This window comes from Oncorhynchus gorbuscha, unplaced genomic scaffold (genome assembly GCF_021184085.1).
Source record: "Oncorhynchus gorbuscha isolate QuinsamMale2020 ecotype Even-year unplaced genomic scaffold, OgorEven_v1.0 Un_scaffold_2993, whole genome shotgun sequence".
NCBI lineage: Eukaryota > Metazoa > Chordata > Actinopteri > Salmoniformes > Salmonidae > Oncorhynchus > Oncorhynchus gorbuscha.
This window is the reverse complement of record NW_025747359.1, coordinates 1-22,500: the sequence shown is the minus strand read 5'-3', so window position 1 is coordinate 22,500 and position 22,500 is coordinate 1. Positions and strand designations below refer to the sequence as shown.

At 45.6% G+C, this 22,500-nt stretch overlaps 1 protein-coding gene, 1 long non-coding RNA gene and 1 pseudogene across 2 annotated transcripts; all 3 read right to left on the bottom strand.

Moving 5' to 3' along the window:
- The window catches only part of LOC124027206, a 26,142-nt pseudogene extending 23,151 nt beyond the window's left edge, over positions 1 to 2,991 (bottom strand).
- A 2,406-nt stretch (positions 2,992 to 5,397) lies between these two features.
- On the bottom strand, positions 5,398 to 18,548 carry LOC124027207. The gene is made up of 3 exons (XR_006837377.1): positions 18,231 to 18,548; positions 12,626 to 12,725; positions 5,398 to 5,435 (listed from the first exon to the last, which is right to left on the bottom strand). It is a non-coding gene; the product is annotated as an uncharacterized LOC124027207 (long non-coding RNA).
- A 1,524-nt stretch (positions 18,549 to 20,072) lies between these two features.
- Positions 20,073 to 21,084, bottom strand: LOC124027204 (pro-neuropeptide Y-like; the record flags this gene model as incomplete). The annotated part of the gene is made up of 3 exons (XM_046339672.1): positions 20,073 to 20,257; positions 20,574 to 20,663; positions 20,904 to 21,084. Coding segments are annotated over 3 exons (299 nt in total), but the record flags the coding sequence as incomplete, so codon positions are not given.
- Positions 21,085 to 22,500: the final 1,416 nt, after the last annotated feature.

Genomic DNA, 22,500 nt, shown 5'->3' with positions numbered 1-22,500 from the left:
ACACAACCTACTGGGTAACTGCCCCTCCAGTGTATATGAACCAATCACAGCTCTTCTTCACAAGTAGACTACACTTCTTCACAACCAGTGCATGTTTAAGACCAAAAGTAGCATGCAGGAAATACAATCATGAATCAGTCCCACAGGAAGGAAAGGAGGAACAAGACTGTTAAGTTCTCACCTGCAGAGCAGCCATATCACAGGATGAATATCTGACACACACACACAGAGAGACAGAACACAGAGACAGAGACACAGAGAAAAACAGTGACAGAGAAAGACACAGAGACAAAGAGAGACAGACCAGAGAAAAACAGTGACAGAGAAAGACACACAGACAGAGAGACAGAACAGAGAGAGACAGAGAGACACAGAGAAAAACAGTGACAGAGAAAGACACAGAGACAAAGAGAGACAGAACAGAGAGAGACAGAGAAAGACAGAGAAAAACAGAAACTGAAAGACAGACCGAGAGAGCAGTAACATGCATCAGTACAGATCTGGTTCACACATGATAGAACTCCCTAACCCAGAAATGTGTGTCTACCTCCCCCACTTGACCCCTCCACTCCCATTGGACCAGGGACATAGCCCCCCTCAGGCCGCAGTTTCTCATTGGTCCAGACAGAATAGGCTATTTTTTTTTATCTCTAGGAGGGGCAAGTAGCAGAGACAGAGAGAGAGTCAAAGACAGATTATTACAACCATTTGATACCAGGGTCTCATTTGCAATGGTGCCCTGAGGACAACAATTTCTTCTTCATAATAATAATAACAATTAACACACCGGCTTCCAACACCACAAAAACAATGATTCAATCCAAACAGTTGCAGTTCTCCTTAAAAACATTCAGTATTACAGCTCTAACTTACAGGCACCAGAGTCACAGCTCTAACTGCCGTAGAGGCACCAGAGAGTCACAGCTCTAACTGCCGTAGAGGCACCAGTCACAGCTCTAACTGCCGTAGAGGCACCAGAGAGTCACAGCTCTAACTGCCGTAGAGGCACCAGAGAGTCACAGCTCTAACTGCCGTAGAGGCACCAGTCACAGCTCTAACTGCCGTAGAGGCACCAGAGAGTCACAGCTCTAACTGCCGTAGAGGCACCAGTCACAGCTCTAACTGCCGTAGAGGCACCAGTCACAGCTCTAACTGCCGTAGAGGCACCAGTCACAGCTCTAACTGCCGTAGAGGCACCAGTCACAGCTCTAACTGCCGTAGAGGCACCAGTCACAGCTCTAACTGCCATAGAGGCACCAGAGAGTCACAGCTCTAACTGCCGTAGAGGCACCAGAGAGTCACAGCTCTAACTGCCATAGAGGCACCAGAGAGTCACAGCTCTAACTGCCATAGAGGCACCAGTCACAGCTCTAACTGCCGTAGAGGCACCAGAGAGTCACAGCTCTAGCTGCCGTAGAGGCACCAGAGTCACAGCTCTAGCTGCCGTAGAGGCACCAGAGAGTCACAGCTCTAGCTGCCGTAGAGGCACCAGAGAGTCATAGCTCTAGCTGCCGTAGAGGCACCAGAGAGTCACAGCTCTAGCTGCCGTAGAGGCACCAGAGAGTCACAGCTCTAGCTGCCGTAGAGGCACCAGAGAGTCATAGCTCTAGCTGCCATAGAGGCACCAGAGAGTCACAGCTCTAACTGCCATAGAGGCACCAGAGAGTCACAGCTCCAACTGCCATGGAGGCACCAGAGAGTTACAGCTCTAGCTGCCGTAGAGGCACCAGAGAGTCATAGCTCTAGCTGCCATAGAGGCACCAGAGAGTCACAGCTCTAACTGCCATAGAGGCACCAGAGAGTCACAGCTCCAACTGCCATGGAGGCACCAGAGAGTTACAGCTCTAGCTGCCGTAGAGGCACCAGAGAGTCACAGCTCTAGCTGCCATAGAGGCACCAGAGAGTCACAGCTCCAACTGCCATGGAGGCACCAGAGAGTCACAGCTCTAGCTGCCGTAGAGGCACCAGAGAGTCACAGCTCTAGCTGCCGTAGAGGCACCAGAGAGTCACAGCTCTAGCTGCCGTAGAGGCACCAGAGAGTCACAGCTCTAGCTGCCGTAGAGGCACCAGAGAGTCACAGCTCTAGCTGCCGTAGAGGCACCAGAGAGTCATAGCTCTAGCTGCCATAGAGGCACCAGAGAGTCATAGCTCTAACTGCCATAGAGGCACCAAAGAGTCACAGCTCTAACTGCCATGGAGGCACCAGAGAGTCACAGCTCCAACTGCCATGGAGGCACCAGAGAGTCACAGCTCTAGCTGCCGTAGAGGCACCAGCGAGTCACAGCTCTAACTGCCATAGAGGCACCAGAGAGTCACAGCTCCAACTGCCATGGAGGCACCAGAGAGTTACAGCTCTAGCTGCCGTAGAGGCACCAGAGAGTCAATGATTGAGATGTTCGACGAGCACGTGTCCACATACTTTTGACCATGTAGTGTAGTTCCAACCAGAGAGAGAGAGATGATTATTATTATTATTATTATAATAATGTTAATCTCCAAAGAAAACTTTGGCAACATGTACATTGTTACATAATGACAATAAAGCAAATTGAAATGAAGTGAATATTGAGAGAGAGCGAGGCAGAGAGAGCGAGGCAGAGACAGCGAGGCAGAAACTTCAGGAGTAATATGGTGATTGACAGGACAGTCATTCTCTAGTCTACTTTCAGGCTAGCTCTAACAACTCAACGGTACTGTGTGTGTGTGTGTGTACACAGGTATGTGAGTGTGTGTGTGTACACATAGGTGTGTGAGTGTGTATGTGTGTGTGTGTGTGTGTGTACACATAGGTGTGTGAGTACCTTGAAGTGTGGTTCCTGGAGGATGTTGGCTAGTTCCTCGGCGGAGGCGTCTCTACTACTCAGTCCTGTGAGGGAGTCTAGGATCTCTGAGACCAGCTGCTGGTTGTTGTCTCTCACAGCCTCCAGCTTCACATCCACCAGCCTCTCATGTGCCTGCAGAGACACACATTAATACACACAGTATTTAGTTCGGGTTAACTATCCCAATGCCCAGGACCAGTTATTCTGCCCCCGGCCTCTGGAACAGCCTGCCAGAGAACCTGAGGGGTGCTGAAACTGTGGACATATGTAAAGGAGATGTTAAAACATCTTTTAAGTTGAGCTTTTCCTTGAGGTGCTTTTTAGTCGTTCAGTTATTGTTGTTCTTTCATTTGTTGTGTAAATATGAAATATTTCAGGTTTTATTTGTTGTGTAGTAAATCTGAAATATTTCAGGTTTTATTTGTTTTTTTTCCTATGAAGCACACTGTGTTGCATTCCATGCTGTAGAAATAAAGCCTGATTTAATGGTCAGTTTTTTCCCTGTGAAAAGTGAACCTAGTGTAAAATGTCCACCAGATGTCAGCATGTCACAACAAACAAACACACTTCTCCTTTTGGCCTTTCAAAGATGGTACAAAAACAAACAAAAAATTAAACACGTTTTTTTCTTTGTGTTTAGTGAGTCTGCCAGATCAGAGGCAGTAGGGATGACCAGGAATGTTCTCTGTTTAGTGAGTCTGCCAGATCAGAGGCAGTAGGGATGACCAGGGATGTTCTCTGTTTAGTGAGTCCCCCAGATCAGAGGCAGTAGGGATGACCAGGGATGTTCTCTGTTTAGTGAGTCTGCCAGATCAGAGGCAGTAGGGATGACCAGGGATGTTCTCTGTTTAGTGAGTCCTCCAGATCAGAGGCAGTAGGGATGACCAGGGATGTTCTCTGTTTAGTGAGTAATCCAGATCAGAGGCAGTAGGGATGACCAGGAATGTTTTCTGTTTAGTGAGTCCTCTAGATCAGAGGCAGTAGGGATGACCAGGAATGTTCTCTTGATAAGTGTGTCAATTAGACAATTTTCCTGTCCTGCTAAGCATTCAAAACATAATGAGTACTTTTGGGTGTCATGGAAAATGTATGGAGTAATAAGTAAAGACATTTTAGGAATGTAAATGAAGTAAAATGAGTCAAAAATATGATTACTATAGTACAGATTCACCCCAAAAAAATACTTTAAAAGTAGGGAAGGGAAACCAATGGAATCAAATACAACCAAGGGACAACTGTACAGTGTACTGTCCACACTCCCTCTCACCCATACAGCCCAGATGCAGAAACAGGTTTTAAAGTAAAGGACAGATACCCCCAAAAAACTGCTTAAATTGTAAAGTATTTTTTACTTAAGTACTTTAACACCACTGCGGTTTATAAATTAGGCCCTGGCCTCTACAGACTGTGACATGGTTGAAACACGTTGTAGATGACATTTCACTGCAGTGTTAAACATAGATGTGCAGCTGTTAACCCCATGCACCCGGCAGTAACCACCGAGACTTAGGCTGGGGTTACTTACACAAAGCCACTTTAACGCAATTCTAGTTGCAAGTGACGTAATCTCAAGCAACTCTGCGGTTAAATGAAGCAACTCAAATGTGATTAAAATTGCACGCAACAGCCAATCAAATTGAAGCGGATGGTTTGAGAATTCTAAACTCAACCCATGTCATCTGCTGCATTACGTTGTGGTTTCACCAATGTGTTCACCCAACGGTTTGGTTATTGTGACAGCAAGGACACTGTAGAAATGCAGCCTGTACAATTTATCTAGTTAGCCTAAAGGACATTGCAAACACCAACACAGCAAGCTAGCCAAAATTACACGGCAAACGGCAAACACCAACACCTAGCTAGTTAACAACGAGCTAACCAAGCTAGCACAGTTCATGGTGGACAACTTCAGTTGAAACTGGTCAAGGAGAGGTTTGGCTTCTCTTCGAAATGACATTTATTGACTGCTAAACCATGTACAAATAACTTGTATACAATTCCTGTTGTGTTAGTCTCTGTTCTGTCAACCCTGATTGCAGGTTGTTCTGCGCAGCACGAACAGCTGTGGTGACATGACAACTGGGTCAGAATTCCGAACCTTCAAATGGATCATGTGACAAAAGTGTTTGTTTTGATTGGCTGTTGCTTGCAACTAGTTGCACAAAGTTTGAACTGGATTCAACCAAGTTGCAAATGAGATGCTTATTGGTTGCAGGGGGGTGTTTCCCCAAGCAACCAACAAACAACTCGGTTGCAAGCAACTAAAATTGCCGGCCAGTTGCGCCGTGTACTAGCAGACTGACTGGCTAATTGGCCATACCATACATTCAAAACAATCTCGGCCAAAACGTTCCAGACTGCTGCTGTTTGGCTGTTATTGGCTCAGTCCGTTCTGACAAGATGGAGGAGACATTTATATGGTGGCACTGAGTGCCTCTTCCTCTCCCCTCCTTCTCTTCTCTCTTAGCTGATGATATGATGGAGTGTGTATGTTACCTTGGCGAGGAGCGGACTATGGGGCTCTCTATGATTCCCTTGAGGAAGAGGAGGTCGATGTCTTTGGCCCCGTGGTGGGAGGCATGTCTCTCAGGTTATCCAGCACCTGCTGCATGGCTGGAGGACAAACACAAAATGTTTTTAAAAAGAAATACTATTTTTATATCCACAAAATCAATAGTTCTATGCAGACTTGCAATCAGAAGGCCACATAATGTCAGCCTATGTATATGGCAGAGACGTGAAAAGGGTCAAGGGGTCTGAATACTTTCCCAATGCACTGTATGTACAGGTCCTTGTATGAACGGCCCGTCTCACACCTTAGTAGATATCAGGAAGACCAGGCGGTCATGTCTAGAGTTTTATACAACGAGTCGGTCTAATCCTGAAACACATTCCAGCCGGTGTCTATTCCATAAGTTACCAGCAGCTAAATTTATGAAGTTAAAATGCCTATTTACTCTGTTCCATCTGACTGCTGAATCCACTGTCTCATCTACCCTGACAGGTCATTTATAAACTTGATCTCCACTATAAAAAGCATCTAGACATCATCTACCATTTCTTTTAGACTAATATTTAGTTTTCAACAGCGGAGATTTATATAAACCTTTGTCCGTCTCTCTGACATTTGCTAAATGTTTTCAATATTCAAATCCGATCTCCAGCCGTCCCATAGTAACAAACGAGTCAGGACAAGACAAACAGGAGGCAGCATTTCTCAGCCAGTTGAAATCATGAATCAGCTGGGATCTTTTTACAGACATATATACACTGCTCAAAAAAATAAAGGGAACACTAAAATAACACATCCTAGATCTGAATGAATGAAATAGTCTTATTAAATACTTTTTCCCTTTACATAGTTGAATGTGCTGACAACAAAATCACACAAAAATTATCAATGGGAATCAAATTTATCAACCCATGGAGGTCTGGATTTGGAGTCACACTCAAAATTAGAGTGGAAAACCACACTACAGGCTGATCCAACTTTGATGTAATGTCCTTAAAACAAGTCATAATGAGGCCCAGTAGTGTGTGTGGCCTCCACGTGCCTGTATGACCTCCCTACAACGCCTGGGCATGCTCCTGATGAGGTGGCGGATGGTCTCCTGAGGAATCTCCTCCCAGACCTGGACTAAAGCATCCGCCAACTCTTGGACAGACTGTGGTGCAACGTGGCGTTGGTGGATGGAGCGAGACATGATGTCCCAGATGTGCTCAATTGGATTCAGGTCTGTGGAACGGGTGGGCCAGTCCATAGCATCAATGCCTTCCTCTGGTAGGAACTGCTGACACACTCCAGCCACATGAGGTCTAGCATCGTCTTGCATTAGCAGGAACCCAGGGCCAACCGCACCAGCATATGGTCTCACAAGGGGTCTGAGGATCTCATCTCGGTACCTAATGACAGTCAGGCTACCTCTGATGAGCACATGGAGGGCTGTGCGGCCCCCCAAAGAAATGCCATTCCACAATATGACTGACCCACCGCCAAACCGGTCATGCTGGAGGATGTTGCAGGCAAGAGAATGTTCTCCACAGCGTCTCCAGACTCTGGTCACATGTGCTCAGTGTGAACCTGCTTTCATCTGTGAAGAGCACAGGGCGCCAGTGGCGAATTTGCCAATCTTGGTGTTCTCTGGCAAATGAAAAGCGTCCTGCACTGTGTTGGGCTGTAAGCACAACCCCCACCTGTGGACGTCAGGCCCTCATACCACCCTCATGGAGTCTGTTTCTGACCGTTTGAGCAGACAAATGCACATTTTCACATTTGTGGCCTGCTGGAGGTCATTATGCAGGGCTCTGGCAGTGCTCCTCCTGCTCCTCCTTGCACAAAGGCGGAGGTAGCGGTCCTGCTGCTGGGTTGTCGCCCTCCTACGGCCTCCTCCACATCTCCTGATGTACTGGCCTGTCTCCTGGTAGCGCCTCCATGCTCTGGACACTACGCTGACAGGCACAGCAAACCTTCTTGCCACAGCTCACATTGATGTGCCATCCTGGATGAGCTGCACTACCTGAGCCACAACTCGCATTGATGTGCCATCCTGGATGAGCTGCACTACCTGAGCCACTTGTGTGGGTTGTAGACTCAGTCTCATGCTACCACTAGAGTGAAAGCACCGCCAGCATTCAAGTGACCAAAACATCAGCCAGGAAGCATAGGAACTGAGAAGTGGTCTGTGGTCCCCACCTGCAGAACCACTCCTTTATTGGGGGTGTCTTGCTAATTGCCTCATTTCCACCTGTTGTCTATTACATTTGCACAACAGCATGTGAAATGTATTGTCAATCATTGTTGCTTCCTAAGTGGACAGTTTGATTTCACAGAAGTGTGATTGACTTGGAGTTACATTGTGTTGTTTAAGTGTTCCCTTTATGTTTTTGAGCAGTGTATATACACACACACATAAAAAAAATAAAAAGGCTTCTTAGTATGTGTCAATTGAAAAAATGTCAAACGAAACAAAGAGCAGCTAGTTTCATCTTTCCAGCTTCAGTTTGATGTGATTGTGTTAGCTGTGCTGTTGCCTAGCTCCTATGAACAACAGTGTCCAGCTTCAGTTTGATGTGATTGTGTTAGCTGTGCTGTTGCCTAGCTCCTATGAACAACAGTGTCCAGCTTCAGTTTGATGTGATTGTGTTAGCTGTGCTGTTGCCTAGCTCCTATGAACAACAGTGTCCAGCTTCAGTTTGATGTGATTGTGTTAGCTGTGCTGTTGCCTAGCTCCTATGAACAACAGTGTCCAGCTTCAGTTTGATGTGATTGTGTTAGCTGTGCTGTTGCCTAGCTCCTATGAACAACAGTGTCCTGACAAGAGAACACATTTTCTATGCCAGGTGAAATCACACCTCATTAGCAAATTGGATGTATCCAAATAAATGTCACTAGAAAACAGCTTAAACAAATGCAAATGCAGCTCCTTTGCTGTTTGACCTGATTGTAAGTTACCCGTAGTTGGCTAGCTAGCAGGCAAGGGATAAGAACGTTGCCAGCTAGTATGGCAATAGAACATTTAGAACGAACAAACCATAACAATGATGCCAGCTGATTCGTGATTTCGACTGGCTGAGAAAAGCTGCCTCCTGTCTCGCCCGACTCCATTACTATGGGACAGCTGGATATTACATTGTTTCAATATTCAAATGTTGCAAATGTCGGAGAGACGGACAGCAAGGTAAATACAAATACCCACTGTTGTAAACTAAATGTTAGCCTAAAAGAGACGCGAGATAATGTCTACATACTTTTTATAGTGGAGGTCAAGTTTATAAATTGCCTGGCTGGGCTGATGAAACAGTGGATTGTGTAGTCAGAAAGAACAGATTCAATTTTAAAAGTCATAGATTTAGCCGGTGGTAACTTATGGAATAGACACCAGGTGGAATGCAGTTTTAACCAATCAGCATTCAGGATTAGTCCCACCCTTTGTATAATTCAAGATGGATGTTGATGAAACACCCCTTTAAACTGTCTATTTTAACTTCTATGGTAACGACATTTGATTTGGATATTAATGAGTGCACAGTGACAAATTCCCAAAATCCCAATCAAACACAAATGTAGGGCCTTGATGTAAAATACCTGGCATAACAAGGGTGAAACAACTGGAGCAGTAAGAGACCATCAATGGAGTGATTCAGTACGAAAAGCCTTCATTTCCATAACCCCAACAAGCAACTCGCTAAAACAATGGAGAAGTTCCAAATGGCATCCTATTCCCTTTATAGTGCACTACTTTTGACCAGGGCCCATCATAGTGCACTATATAGGGAATAGGGTGCCATTTGGGACAGACGTTGACGGGTCCCACTGGTAGATGTCTCCAACATTCACTATATAAGAGAACAGAACCGTTTCCCAATTCAAGCCTATAAGTGGTTACCGGTGAAACACTCAAACCAAGGCTTGTCACAGCCTATACTTACAGCTTTCTCTGGTCTACTTTCTAATCTTCACAAAAAACATCATGACAAAAATCACAAGGACTTTGACTTGCACACACCAACATAGAGGTAACAGAATAAAGGAAAGCCCAAAACAGGACGTTGGGCACCACGAGCCAACAGAACAGCTTCAATGCACCAAGGCAAAGATTCTACAAGTGTCTGGAACTCTATAGGGCGTTGGGCACCACGAGCCAGAACAGCTTCAATGCACCAAGGCAAAGATTCTACAAGTGTCTGGAACTCTATAGGGCGTTGGGCACCACGAGCCAACAGAACAGCTTCAATGCACCAAGGCAAAGATTCTACAAGTGTCTGGAACTCTATAGGGCGTTGGGCACCACGAGCCAACAGAACAGCTTCAATGCACCAAGGCAAAGATTCTACAAGTGTCTGGAACTCTATAGGGTGTTGGGCACCACGAGCCAACAGAACAGCTTCAATGCACCAGGGCAAAGATTCTACAAGTGTCTGGAACTCTATAGGGTGTTGGGCACCACGAGCCAACAGAACAGCTTCAATGCACCAGGGCAAAGATTCTACAAGTGTCTGGAACTCTATAGGGTGTTGGGCACCACGAGCCAACAGAACAGCTTCAATGCACCAAGGCAAAGATTCTACAAGTGTCTGGAACTCTATAGGGTGTTGGGCACCACGAGCCAACAGAACAGCTTCAATGCACCAGGGCAAAGATTCTACAAGTGTCTGGAACTCTATAGGGCGTTGGGCACCACGAGCCAACAGAACAGCTTCAATGCACCAAGGCAAAGATTCTACAAGTGTCTGGAACTCTATAGGGTGTTGGGCACCACGAGCCAACAGAACAGCTTCAATGCACCAAGGCAAAGATTCTACAAGTGTCTGGAACTCTATAGGGCGTTGGGCACCACGAGCCAACAGAACAGCTTCAATGCACCAAGGCAAAGATTCTACAAGTGTCTGGAACTCTATAGGGCGTTGGGCACCACGAGCCAACAGAACAGCTTCAATGCACCAGGGCAAAGATTCTACAAGTGTCTGGAACTCTATAGGGCGTTGGGCACCACGAGCCAACAGAACAGCTTCAATGCACCAAGGCAAAGATTCTACAACTGGAACTCTACTGGAGAGATGTGACACCCTTCTTCCATGAGAAATTCCATCATTTGGTGTATTGATGATGGTGGTGGAAAACACAGTCTCAGGCGCCGCTCCTGAATCTCCCATAAGTGTTGAAATTGGGTTGAGATCTGGTGACTGAGACACACCCTTTAAACCCCTATGATCCTTTGAGACTCAATATTAGGTCAGGTGTTCCTAAGGTGTGGTATACTCAGGTGTATTATACAACAATCTGACATGTAAACAAACCCCATGTTGCCACAATGCAAACAACAGCGTCCCATTGTAACACCTTGTAAATAATATGTTTTTGAGAGACATTTGAATGGAACAATAACACTACAGGATGAACTTTCCCCTAGGTACAGATCTATGATAGGCTTCTCCGCCTCCAATCCTAACCTTAGCCATTAGTGGGGAAAATGCTAAACTGTCCCAAGATCAGTGTCTAAGGGCAACTTCACCCTACATCAAAACCAGTCCGTCTGCCCTCACCTCAGGCAGACTGACAGACAACACAGCACCTGGAAGGCTGGAGAGGGTAGGGAACCCACGTCAAAAGGTTTCCACTTCATCAGCTACCAACCAGGATGTTAACAACAACGTTGATCGCTCTTTTTTTACATAGTTTCAAAGTCTTGGTGGAGAGGATGGGTTTTTCCCCCACTCCTCCTGGATAAAGGTTGTGCCCCAAAAAGCATCCTATGAGCCCTGGTCAGAAGTAGTTCCCTATAAAGGGAAAAGAGTACAAACTGGCCTAACCAACCCCACTGTCCAGACAGAGGAGAGTACACACTGCTCTAACCAACCCCACTGTCCAGACAGAGGAGAGTACACACTGCCCTAACCAACCCCACTGTCCAGACAGAGGAGAGTACACACTGCCCTAACCAACCCCACTGTCCAGACAGAGGAGAGTACACACTGGCCTAACCAACCCAACTGTCCAGACAGAGGAGAGTACACACTGCCCTAACCAACCCCACTGTCCAGACAGAGGAGAGTACACACTGGCCTAACCAACCCAACTGTCCAGACAGAGGAGAGTACAAACTGGCCTAACCAACCCCACTGTCCAGACAGAGGAGAGTATATACTGCCCTAACCAACCTCACTGTCCAGACAGAGGAGAGTACATACTGCCCTAACCAACCCCACTGTCCAGACAGAGGAGAGTACATACTGCCCTAACCAACCCCACTGTCCAGACAGAGGAGAGTACATACTGCCCTAACCAACCCCACTGTCCAGACAGAGGAGAGTACACACTGCTCTAACCAACCCCACTGTCCAGACAGAGGAGAGTACACACTGCCCTAACCAACCCCACTGTCCAGACAGAGGAGAGTACACACTGCTCTAACCAACCCAACTGTCCAGACAGAGGAGAGTACACACTGCCCTAACCAACCCCACTGTCCAGACAGAGGAGAGTACACACTGCCCTAACCAACCCCACTGTCCAGACAGAGGAGAGTACACACTGGCCTAACCAACCCAACTGTCCAGACAGAGGAGAGTACAAACTGGCCTAACCAACCCCACTGTCCAGACAGAGGAGAGTATATACTGCCCTAACCAACCTCACTGTCCAGACAGAGGAGAGTACATACTGCCCTAACCAACCCCACTGTCCAGACAGAGGAGAGTACATACTGCCCTAACCAACCCCACTGTCCAGACAGAGGAGAGTACAAACTGCCCTAACCAACCCCACTGTCCAGACAGAGGAGAGTACAAACTGGCCTAACCAACCCCACTGTCCAGACAGAGGAGAGTACATACTGCCCTAACCAACCCCACTGTCCAGACAGAGGAGAGTACATACTGCCCTAACCAACCCCACTGTCCAGACAGAGTAGAGTACATACTGCCCTAACCAACCCCACTGTCCAGACAGAGTAGAGTACATACTGCCCTAACCAACCCCACTGTCCAGACAGAGGAGAGTACAAACTGCCCTAACCAACCCCACTGTCCAGACAGAGGAGAGTACAAACTGGCCTGATCAAACACGCTGTGGCTGGGTTGTCCAGATAGATGGACACACCACACACACACAGCAGAAAAGACATTTCCACAACAGACACATTGTTGTCCCTCTTCACACCTTAGTTACTCAGACATCATCATGAATGGAGCATTGTTTCAAACATAGATTCATGTTTAACCAATCAGTGTTAAAAATAAAAAGGTGGACGTACGTGACAGAAGAATGGAAGTAGTAAAGTAGGAAGTGAACCTCTGACACTCACCTGTGAATTGTGCTCCAATGCAGCGCAGCGACTGAAAGCCCTACTCCCAGTACACACCAGTCATCTGGTGCCCTGCCTGCCTGTGGCAACACAGAAGAACCTGAACAGGAACACAGGGAGACAACACCTTGTTATTACCCAATGCCCAATAATACGGGATTGCTAGCTAACCTGAAATGCTTGCTTTCCAACTTAAATACCTTCAGAGTGACTCATCTGAAATAGCAGCGTCAACCTTTAAAGGACAATAGTCCAACCATTTCAGTCTTGCTGTAGACAACATGCTGTAATGTTCAACAGTTTCCATTTGGTCAGATCACTGCCACTCCAGAGGGCTTTCATTCCTCACTCTTAGTGTGTGCTTTCTGATTGGACAAAGAACGTCATGTGGTCATACCGGTCTGGGGGGGGGGGGGGGGGTAAGAGACTGAAAAGCATTAATCGCATTATGTTGATTAGCCTAGAGGTCAAGAGTGCAAGTAGTCAACTCCAGAGCTGAAGTCCCTGGTATCATTGTGTGGCCTATATTTGTCAGGTTGGTTTATCACCACCGGGATCAGTAGCATTGAAAGCGTTCAACATTCAAACGGTCCAGATTCTCTACCCAGGCCTTCTCCCTGAGGTGTGTGTGTACTTAACCCACTCCACCTTGTGGGTTCCCACATGAAAGAAATACTATAGTGTATACTATGGTAGGAATACTGTAGTATTCACTGTAGTGTTGTAAAAACACTACTAGGCTTGGGCGATATACCGGGGTATTTCGAAATATCGACAGTATGATTTTCAATACCGTTTTAAAAATAACTTATTTTGGGGTTGGGGGCAACCCCACACGCTGGACATACATTCACCCCGCACGCTGGACATACATTCACCCCCGCACGCTGGACATACATTCACCCCCGCACGCTGGACATACATTCACCTCCGCACGCTGGACATACATTCACCCCGCACGCTGGACATACATTCACCCCCGCACGCTGGACATACATTCACCCCCGCACGCTGGACATACATTCACCTCCGCACGCTGGACATACATTCACCTCCGCACGCTGGACATACATTCACCCCCGCACGCTGGACATACATTCACCCCCGCACGCTGGACATACATTCACCCCCGCACGCTGGACATACATTCACCCCTGCATGCTGGACATACATTCACCCCGCACGCTGGACATACATTCACCCCCGCACGCTGGACATACATTCACCCCCGCACGCTGGACATACATTCACCCCCGCACGCTGGACATACATTCACCCCCGCACGCTGGACATACATTCACCCCCGCACGCTGGACATACATTCACCTCCGCACGCAGGACATACATTCACCCCCGCACGCTGGACATACATACATACACCCCCGCACGCAGGACATACATTCACCCCGCACGCTGGACATACATTCACCCCCGCACACTGGACATACATACATACACCCCGCACGCTGGACATACATACATACACCCCCGCACGCAGGACATACATTCACCCCCGCACGCTGGACATACATTCACCCCCGCACGCTGGACATACATACATACACCCCGCACGCTGGACATACATACATACACCCCCGCACGCAGGACATACATTCACCCCCGCACGCTGGACATACATACATACACCCCGCACGCTGGACATACATACATACACCCCGCACGCAGGACATACATTCACCCCCACACGCTGGACATACATTCACCCCCACACGCTGGACATACATTCACCCCCGCACGCAGGACATACAATCACCCCCGCACGCTGGACATACATACATACACCCCCGCACGCTGGACATACATACATACACCCCGCACGCAGGACATACATTCACCCCCACACGCTGGACATACATTCACCCCCACATGCTGGACATACATTCACCCCCGCACGCCCCGGACATACATTCACCCCCACACGCTGGACATACATTCACCCCCGCACGCCCCGGACATACATTCACCCCCGCACGCTGGACTGAGGGTGATTGCCTACACCACTGCTTATAACTATCTACAAGAAATCTGTGTCAAATAAACCCGTTTACTATAGTAAACAGTACAGAGTCAATATGACGGTATGAAAAACATTAATATATACTGTAGTGTTTACAGTTTACTATAGTATAAATACTGTAGTACATTTTTATATAGAGAAAAAGTCAATACTGTAGTGTTTTTGCAGACTGTAGTATACTGTAGTATTTCCTTAAGTGTTTTTGGGGACATTACTGTATGTAGTATTTACTGAAGTGTTTTTGTTTATCTTTGAGACAGAAGTGGGGAGCTTTCTCCTTGAGGAAAAATACTGGAGAAAGAATAAAGGAGCAGATAACCTGTAGATAGGTAGAACTGGGTTCTGAACGGGGACTTCAGAGCTTCTGCTCTTTTCTATAACCATAGGGAACACATTGTATGGTTTGTACTTGTCATGTAGGTTTCTGACTTGCGGGTGGCACAAATTGTGATATGGGGGAGGGGGAATGGACAGGGTATATGCAAAATAAATACTGTAGTATTTACTAGTGTTTTTTTGTGTAGATAATACCTTAATATTTATTATAGCATTGTACACTATACTACAGAATTCTATACTAAGTACTACACATGATCGAGGGATACTACAGTATGTAGTATACTACAGTTTACTACAGAATTCTATAGTAAGTACTATAGTATTACATAGTAAACTGTAGTATTTTTTTTTATGTGGGTTTAAATTAGAGCACTGGATGGGTTTAAGCATGAATTTGAGAGGGGATTATATCCAACATATTCCTTAAAGCTAGAATCCTTAGTTGCTACATTTAAATTGTTGACTTCTAAATGAATGCTATACACACATTGATTCTTGAAGAATATAGGCTAACTTATGTCTCATGAGCTTAGTTCAACTGCTGTACCCCATCAGAACACAACATGTTTGTAAACTATGGAAATGGAAACACTGTATAGCCTCAAAACATGGTAATACCTATAATGTTGATATCACGGATGGTCAGTCTTTGCATCCATAGCTCTGTCTATGCATTTGAGAGTGGTCACATTTATCCAGGCTCTTCTCTCAGCTTCTGAACAAACCCGAGGCGGGGTGGGCCACTTTGTTATTGTTTCAACTGAGGACTCCAGGTTCACACCAGTCCTTTCCTTTTCAAATACTGTATGTGAGGGGGAGTGAATGAGTGCAGTACACACGGACTACACACTTCAGAGGGAATCAGAATTCACACCCTGGTGGTCTCCCAAATAGCACCCTTTGCCATTTGGGAGACAACCAGGGTGTGATACACACCGCTGCTCTCGCCAGCAGCATTCCCACAGAGGCTGAAATTCTCTGGATTCTCCAACACCTCAATTAAACCCTGAAGCCAGCCAGCGTCCCAGCCAGGGACCAGGGGGAAAGGACCAGACCAGCGTCCCAGCCAGGGACCAGGGGGAAAGGACCAGACCAGCGTCCCAGCCAGGGACCAGGGAGAAAGGACCAGACCAGCGTCCCAGCCAGGGACCAGGGGGAAAGGTCCAGACCAGCGTCCCAGCCAGGGACCATGGGGAAGGGACGCAGCCAGAGACCAAGTGGAAGGGACCAGGTGGAAAGGACCCAGCCAGGGACCATGGGGAAGGGGACCCAGCCAGGGACCATGGGGAAGGGACCAGGTGGAAGGGACCCAGCCAGGGACCATGGGGAAGGCAGTTAAGAACAAACTCTTATTTTCAATGACGGCCTGGGAACAGTGGGTTAACTGCCTGTTCAGGGGCAGAACGACAGACTTGTAGCTTGTCAGCTCGGGGATATGAACTTCCGGTTACTAGTCCAACGCTCTAACCACTAGGCTACCCTGCCGCCCCATATAATAAGTAGCAGGCTACAGGGATGAATGGGGTTCACTGTCAGACCAGAGGCTTATCCAGGAGAGTGCTGCACTGTAATGTTATACAGACCATTTAAATAGAAAAGTATGCTTTCCTATCTGAAGGATCCATTGGATCCATACTGTACTCCATTGAATAAGCCACCCGTCTGTCCCCTGGACCGCCCCCCTGGACCGCCCCCCCTGACCGCTCCCCTGGACCGCTCCCCTCAGCTTTACGGACACCATTTCATAAGGCTTTTTAAAGATGAAAGATGTTTATAGCTCAACCTCAGACACAAACAAGGATTTGAACACTACCACAGGAATGAAGAACAAAAAAACACTAATTACAGGAAGAGGTCCAAATTCAGCAGGAACATTTCTGGTCTGTGTTTTACTGTTGATCCAAAACAGATCACGTCTCCCAAATAAAGGCATTAAAAAGAAAAAGACATCCGTCCCACCTGGAACCCTTTCCCTGTACAGTGACGCCACGTTTGACCAGGCCACCTAGTGTACTATGTAGTGAATTGGGTATCATTTGGGACACCGCCGAGGTATCCAAAGTTGTTAGATGGGACAATCTGTTTTATCATTCATTGTGGGTGGCATTGGAAACGTCCAAGTCATGGTGAAATGATGGGCTCATTGTGTGAGCAAGCCGGCACTGACAGAATAACGTATAGGGTAACTAACTACACATAGCCAACTAAAAAAGGCCGATCCATGCAAAGCAAGACATTCGACTACTCTCTCCATTGTTGACACTAAAGTGTTCCTTCTCAATGTGTCTAACATGTCTGACTCTTACAGCTCAACACGTGGAACCTTCCAGAAAGCCAACACATATCTCACAAACACACGAGTTACACTCCAAATAACACATTTGGGACTCATACCTCGTTATAGTAAGATACACACAACTCGTTAGAGTAAGGCACACACAACTCGTTAGAGTAAGGCACACACACCTCGTTAGAGTAAGGCACACACACCTCGTTAGAGTAAGGCACACACACCTCGTTAGAGTAAAGGCACACACACCTCGTTAGAGTAAAGGCACACACAACTCGTTAGAGTAAGGCACACACAACTCGTTAGAGTAAGGCACACACACCTCGTTACAGTAAAGGCACACACACCTCGTTAGAGTAAAGGCACACACAACTCGTTAGAGTAAAGACACACACACTATCAGCTAGCTTCCTGTGCGGGGTGCGGAACACGTGCAGACATTTTTGGTTTCGCGTTCGGCGGAGACCGAGCAGATGAGGTCGCATGGGACACATTCCTAGTGGTTTGCTAACTTTATTCGTAAACTGCCCTGTTAGGTATCAAGCAAATACAACCACTTTTATGGTCAATTAACTAAATTGGTATTTGAGCTAAACAAAATAACAGCGGAGCATTTGGCACAATTCCACGTCATAACTTGTGGCAAAACAATGTAACTGGATATCTGGCTTAGCTAGCCAACTAGTTAAAACCTCGTCTAGAAATATGCTCTTTGTTAGGTTAGCAATGGTAGCTAGCGTGTTATTATTAGCTTGCTAGCAATCAACTGAGTCCCAGCCTGACTGGATCCAGCTGGTGTTAGCTAGCTAGCGAGTGTTTCCACACTGGTGAGTGGATTGCTAACCTGACTTGCGTTTCGCTATTTTAACCCTTTTTCGTGGCACTAAACCCCTCATGCGGTTTCGAAGAAGATGGTCATGAAAGATGTATGACTTTACCTGACGTTCTCCGTGTCCTTCAGTCAGACTTTCAAGTCTCCATAGATTCCCTGCGCCCCAGACGAGGCTACTTTTCCCTGCGCGCAACAGTCGACTCCTGTCCTGGAGACATGCCGCACTTTAGAGACGAGGAGCTAGTTAATGTAGTTCCCACCCACTCGTTTAACGTACTACAGATATCTGTGTGAGAACTTCAGACTTGCTCTTTTCTCTTCATATAGTTTTCAATAGCAGTAATTATAGATTCTGCATTTGACATCGACTATGATCATCTGGGTCTCCAGCGCTCCACAAACCGTTTTAACCCACACATAACATCTCAAATGGCACCCTATATAGTAAAGCCCACTATGGGGATCCTGGTCAAAAGTAGAGCACTATATAGGGAATAGGTTGCCATTTGGGACGTAAAGGCCCTATGTTAGTTACACGACATGACTAGCCACTGTTACACATTCATACTCCTTGTGAAATAAATAAGCATTAAACACCAGAGACAGCAGTAGCTTATTTATTCAGTACAGCCAACGACATTACATATGACCTGACATGATTATCTGGCCGTCAACATAAAGAATCCTACTGTATGTCTACATCTCAAATTGGCACCCTATTCCATACATAGTGCACTAGTGAGCCCTGGTCAAAAGTAGTCCACAATATAGAGAATAGGGTGCCAATTTGGGACAGAACCTCATGTTACATTTGAGCATTCTGGAACAATGAACCCATTAGTATGCAAGGACTGTTCTATCTTCTAAAACAGAACTTAGTCCCAAGTGGTACCCTACCAGGCGATAAATAGTGCACTACAGAGGGTGCCATTTAGTACAGTTAGGTAACTGGGTTCATGCACCAGATCTCATTATCTCATGTCCCTTTGGAGGTAACCAGGCCAGTGTCCCAAATCGTACCCTATTCCATAGTGAACTACTTTCGACCAGGGATCCATAGGGATCCCAGGCCACTTAATGATTCTACACCTTAAATCTGTTTTCACGTTAGGCAAGGTGCTGTTATATAGAACGATTGTACACAATACAAATCCACACAGACCAGTGAAAGATTGTTACACATTGAAATAATGGACAGAATTAATCGATTGTTATTCTCACCTCTCACTCCAGACAGCTGTTTGAAGGCTGGAGTATAATGGTGTCAGAGTACTAAGGCCAGTCCAGAAGAGGGCAGTATATCTTAGTAAAAACCTGTGGGAACAAAGAGAACCCTGTGCAGCAGTGGTTCTAGGTGTAGGTCCTGGTCCTGGCAGGAACAACTAGTATCCAATAAGTGTAAAAAAAAAAAAAAACACTAGAAATGTTTTTCTTTAAGAAAGACCACTTTGCTTACTTTCTGGAGTGATTTTCTTGTTTATATACTTAAAACAGAGTCACATTCTAAAACATTGATCCAAGGTACTTTATATGATGTATTTGATCCAACCAGTAAATGTTTATTTAGGTTTACAGTACACAGTGTGATGCACAAAAGGAGAAAGTAACATATGTACAGGACACTTCTACTATGACAGACAGACAGGGAGGTGGTTGCATGCAGGCTGCAGATATCCATTAAAGTCCAGGTCGAGTCGGTGACCAACAGGCAGTATGGTGGTGTTGTGGTGCGGTGACCAACACATTTACATTTACATTTAAGTCATTTAGCAGACGCTCTTATCCAGAGCGACTTACAAATTGGTGCATTCACCTTATGACATCCAGTGGGACAGTCACTTAACAATAGTGCATCTAAAACTTAGGGGGTGGGGTGAGAGGGATTACTTAACCTATCCTAGGTATTCAGGCAGTATGGTGGTGTTGTGGTGCTGTGACCAACAGGCAGTATGGTGGTGTTGTGGTGCTGTGACCAACAGGCAGTGTGGTGTTGTTGTGGTGCGGTGACCAACAGGCAGTGTGGTGTTGTTGTTGTGGTGCTGTGACAAACAGGCAGTGTGGTGTTGTTGAAAGGGACTGGTATGGAAGTCCGTAATACACTGGCTTCACCACCACAACGGTAGATCCTCATATCTGTCAGGAGAAACAAGCAAAGTGTTCATTTATGTTGGTCCATTATTATATTGGTCCATTATTATATTGGTCCATTGACTAATAAGTCATTGACAATTGCTGTGTCTGTTACTCTCAAATGCACAATATACTATAGCCTATAGGTTATAGTGGACCAATAAACAATGAGGAACAGCATCTCTCACAGTATGAAACTACTTGAAACAAGAATGGATTAGATTTCGGCTACTAATCCTCACCACCAAATAGATGATGTCTAAAGCTGATCATTCTGAGGACAGGTATATCGGTATCCTCTGTATGTTTTCACACCCACCTTCCATAGCTTGCTAGTGGGATGCTCTCTGTGCTCTCCCTCTGTAGCAGGTCAGAGAACACCATATCAGGGCTGGATCTTTTCCCATACCTGAGAGAGACGCAACGAGTACAAATAAACAGGAAAACATTTAGAAAAGTTAAACCTTGTATGAAATACAGATATTTTGTGAAAGGCAACAAAAACAGAAGCATCAGAACCACTTTGGAAATTTGGTTTTTCTTCTGGGATCAAATGCTCATCTTGTTTAATGTATGAATGTAATTGTTAACTCCAAATAATAACCTTCTTCATGTGCTGTTCCTTCCCCTCACCAGATGAACAACTCACCGCTGTCGAGTGATTTGGTTGATGTAGTGTCTGAGTGCAGAGAAGTACTTGGCGAAGTCCTCGACAGGCGCATCTTCTGCGGGAATGACGGGTTTGGATGGATGCGCGGCCATCAGATTGGACATGCATATCAGCAAGTACACGGCCAGCATACCCAGAGACATCGCTGCGTTGGGCGCATCTAAACCACACAAAAGCACAGAGAAACAAACTAGAAAACAAATGCACTGTGACTACGCTCCTGTCCTTAGTTCATATTGTAGCCAATAAAATGCTATTATTTTTTATTTGCTACTGTGCGTAATAACTTATAAATGAATCATAAAGCCAACGACACCTTGTTATCCAAAATAATATTCCATCATCTTTAATAACCAACTGAAAAATATTAACCAACTGATATTTTGAATGTGCAGAAAACAAGGTTTTCCATGAGGACAAATATTTTCTTTAGTAATTCAATCAAGAGCAACTTTACAAAACTCCTGGAAGTCTATAAAAAGGCAAATAGTCAGCAATAGAAGTGCTTTTTACTCACTTTATGTTGTGAAGACTGGAGATGGTTTCGTTGAATGACTGTTCTGTGCTCGCAACTGTGTTTGGCAGCAAGCATCCTGTGAGTTTTATATCTGTGGCAGGGAGCGCATTTGGAGGAGAGGGGAGGGGGAGTGCCCAAAAGAACACACAAGTAATGTTCACCTCAGACTGCAAGGAAAAGAGTTCAGGGATGGGTAATATAGCACTTTGACAAACGTTAAACCAGGATATAGATATATATATATGCCTACTTAACTAGTCTTCAGTGTTTGACATGAACAATGCTGATTTCATGTTGAGATTTAAAGTAAGGAAATGTGTCATTGTCATCTACACCTTTTATTTGGGTGTGTAATCAAATGTATGGACGGACACGGAATAAATCATTTATCAACTGTAGGTCGAGTATGATCCTCCTTGAAGAGACAAACTTGTTAAGAGCATTACATCGATACGAAACTAAATATTTGTAATGAGTCACTAAACTTTGCTCAACCATGCTATCGACCTCTGACAACTGCAGTGTATGTTATGGTAAGCAATGCCAGTGCAAGTCCATGTCTGAATAATGAGCTTCCATTGAAAGGCTCTCTGGAATATGGATGGACCCAGATTCAAGTCTGAATTCAGATAGCATGTACTGAATACTTCAGAAAGGTCTGATTTCAGATAGCATGTACTGAATACTTCAGAAAGTCTGAATTCAGACAGCATGTACTGAATACTTCAGAAAGTCTGAATTCAGACAGCATGTACTGAATACTTCAGAAAGTCTGCACTTTCTACATTTTGTGTATAGCCTGAAGTTAAAATGGATTACATTTAGATTGTGTCGCTGATCCACACACACACAATAGCCCATGATGTTAAAGTGGAATTATGTTTTTAGAAAAGTTAATTAAAAATGGATAGCTGAAATGTATGTACATGCCTTTATAATAATCTAAGTAATACTTGTTGGCTCCAGTCTATTAGGTGAATCAATCTTTAGAGACTTATCTTATGGTCATCAATATATGGCAAAAAAAAACAGAAGAAACCAATAATACATTTCCTGAGC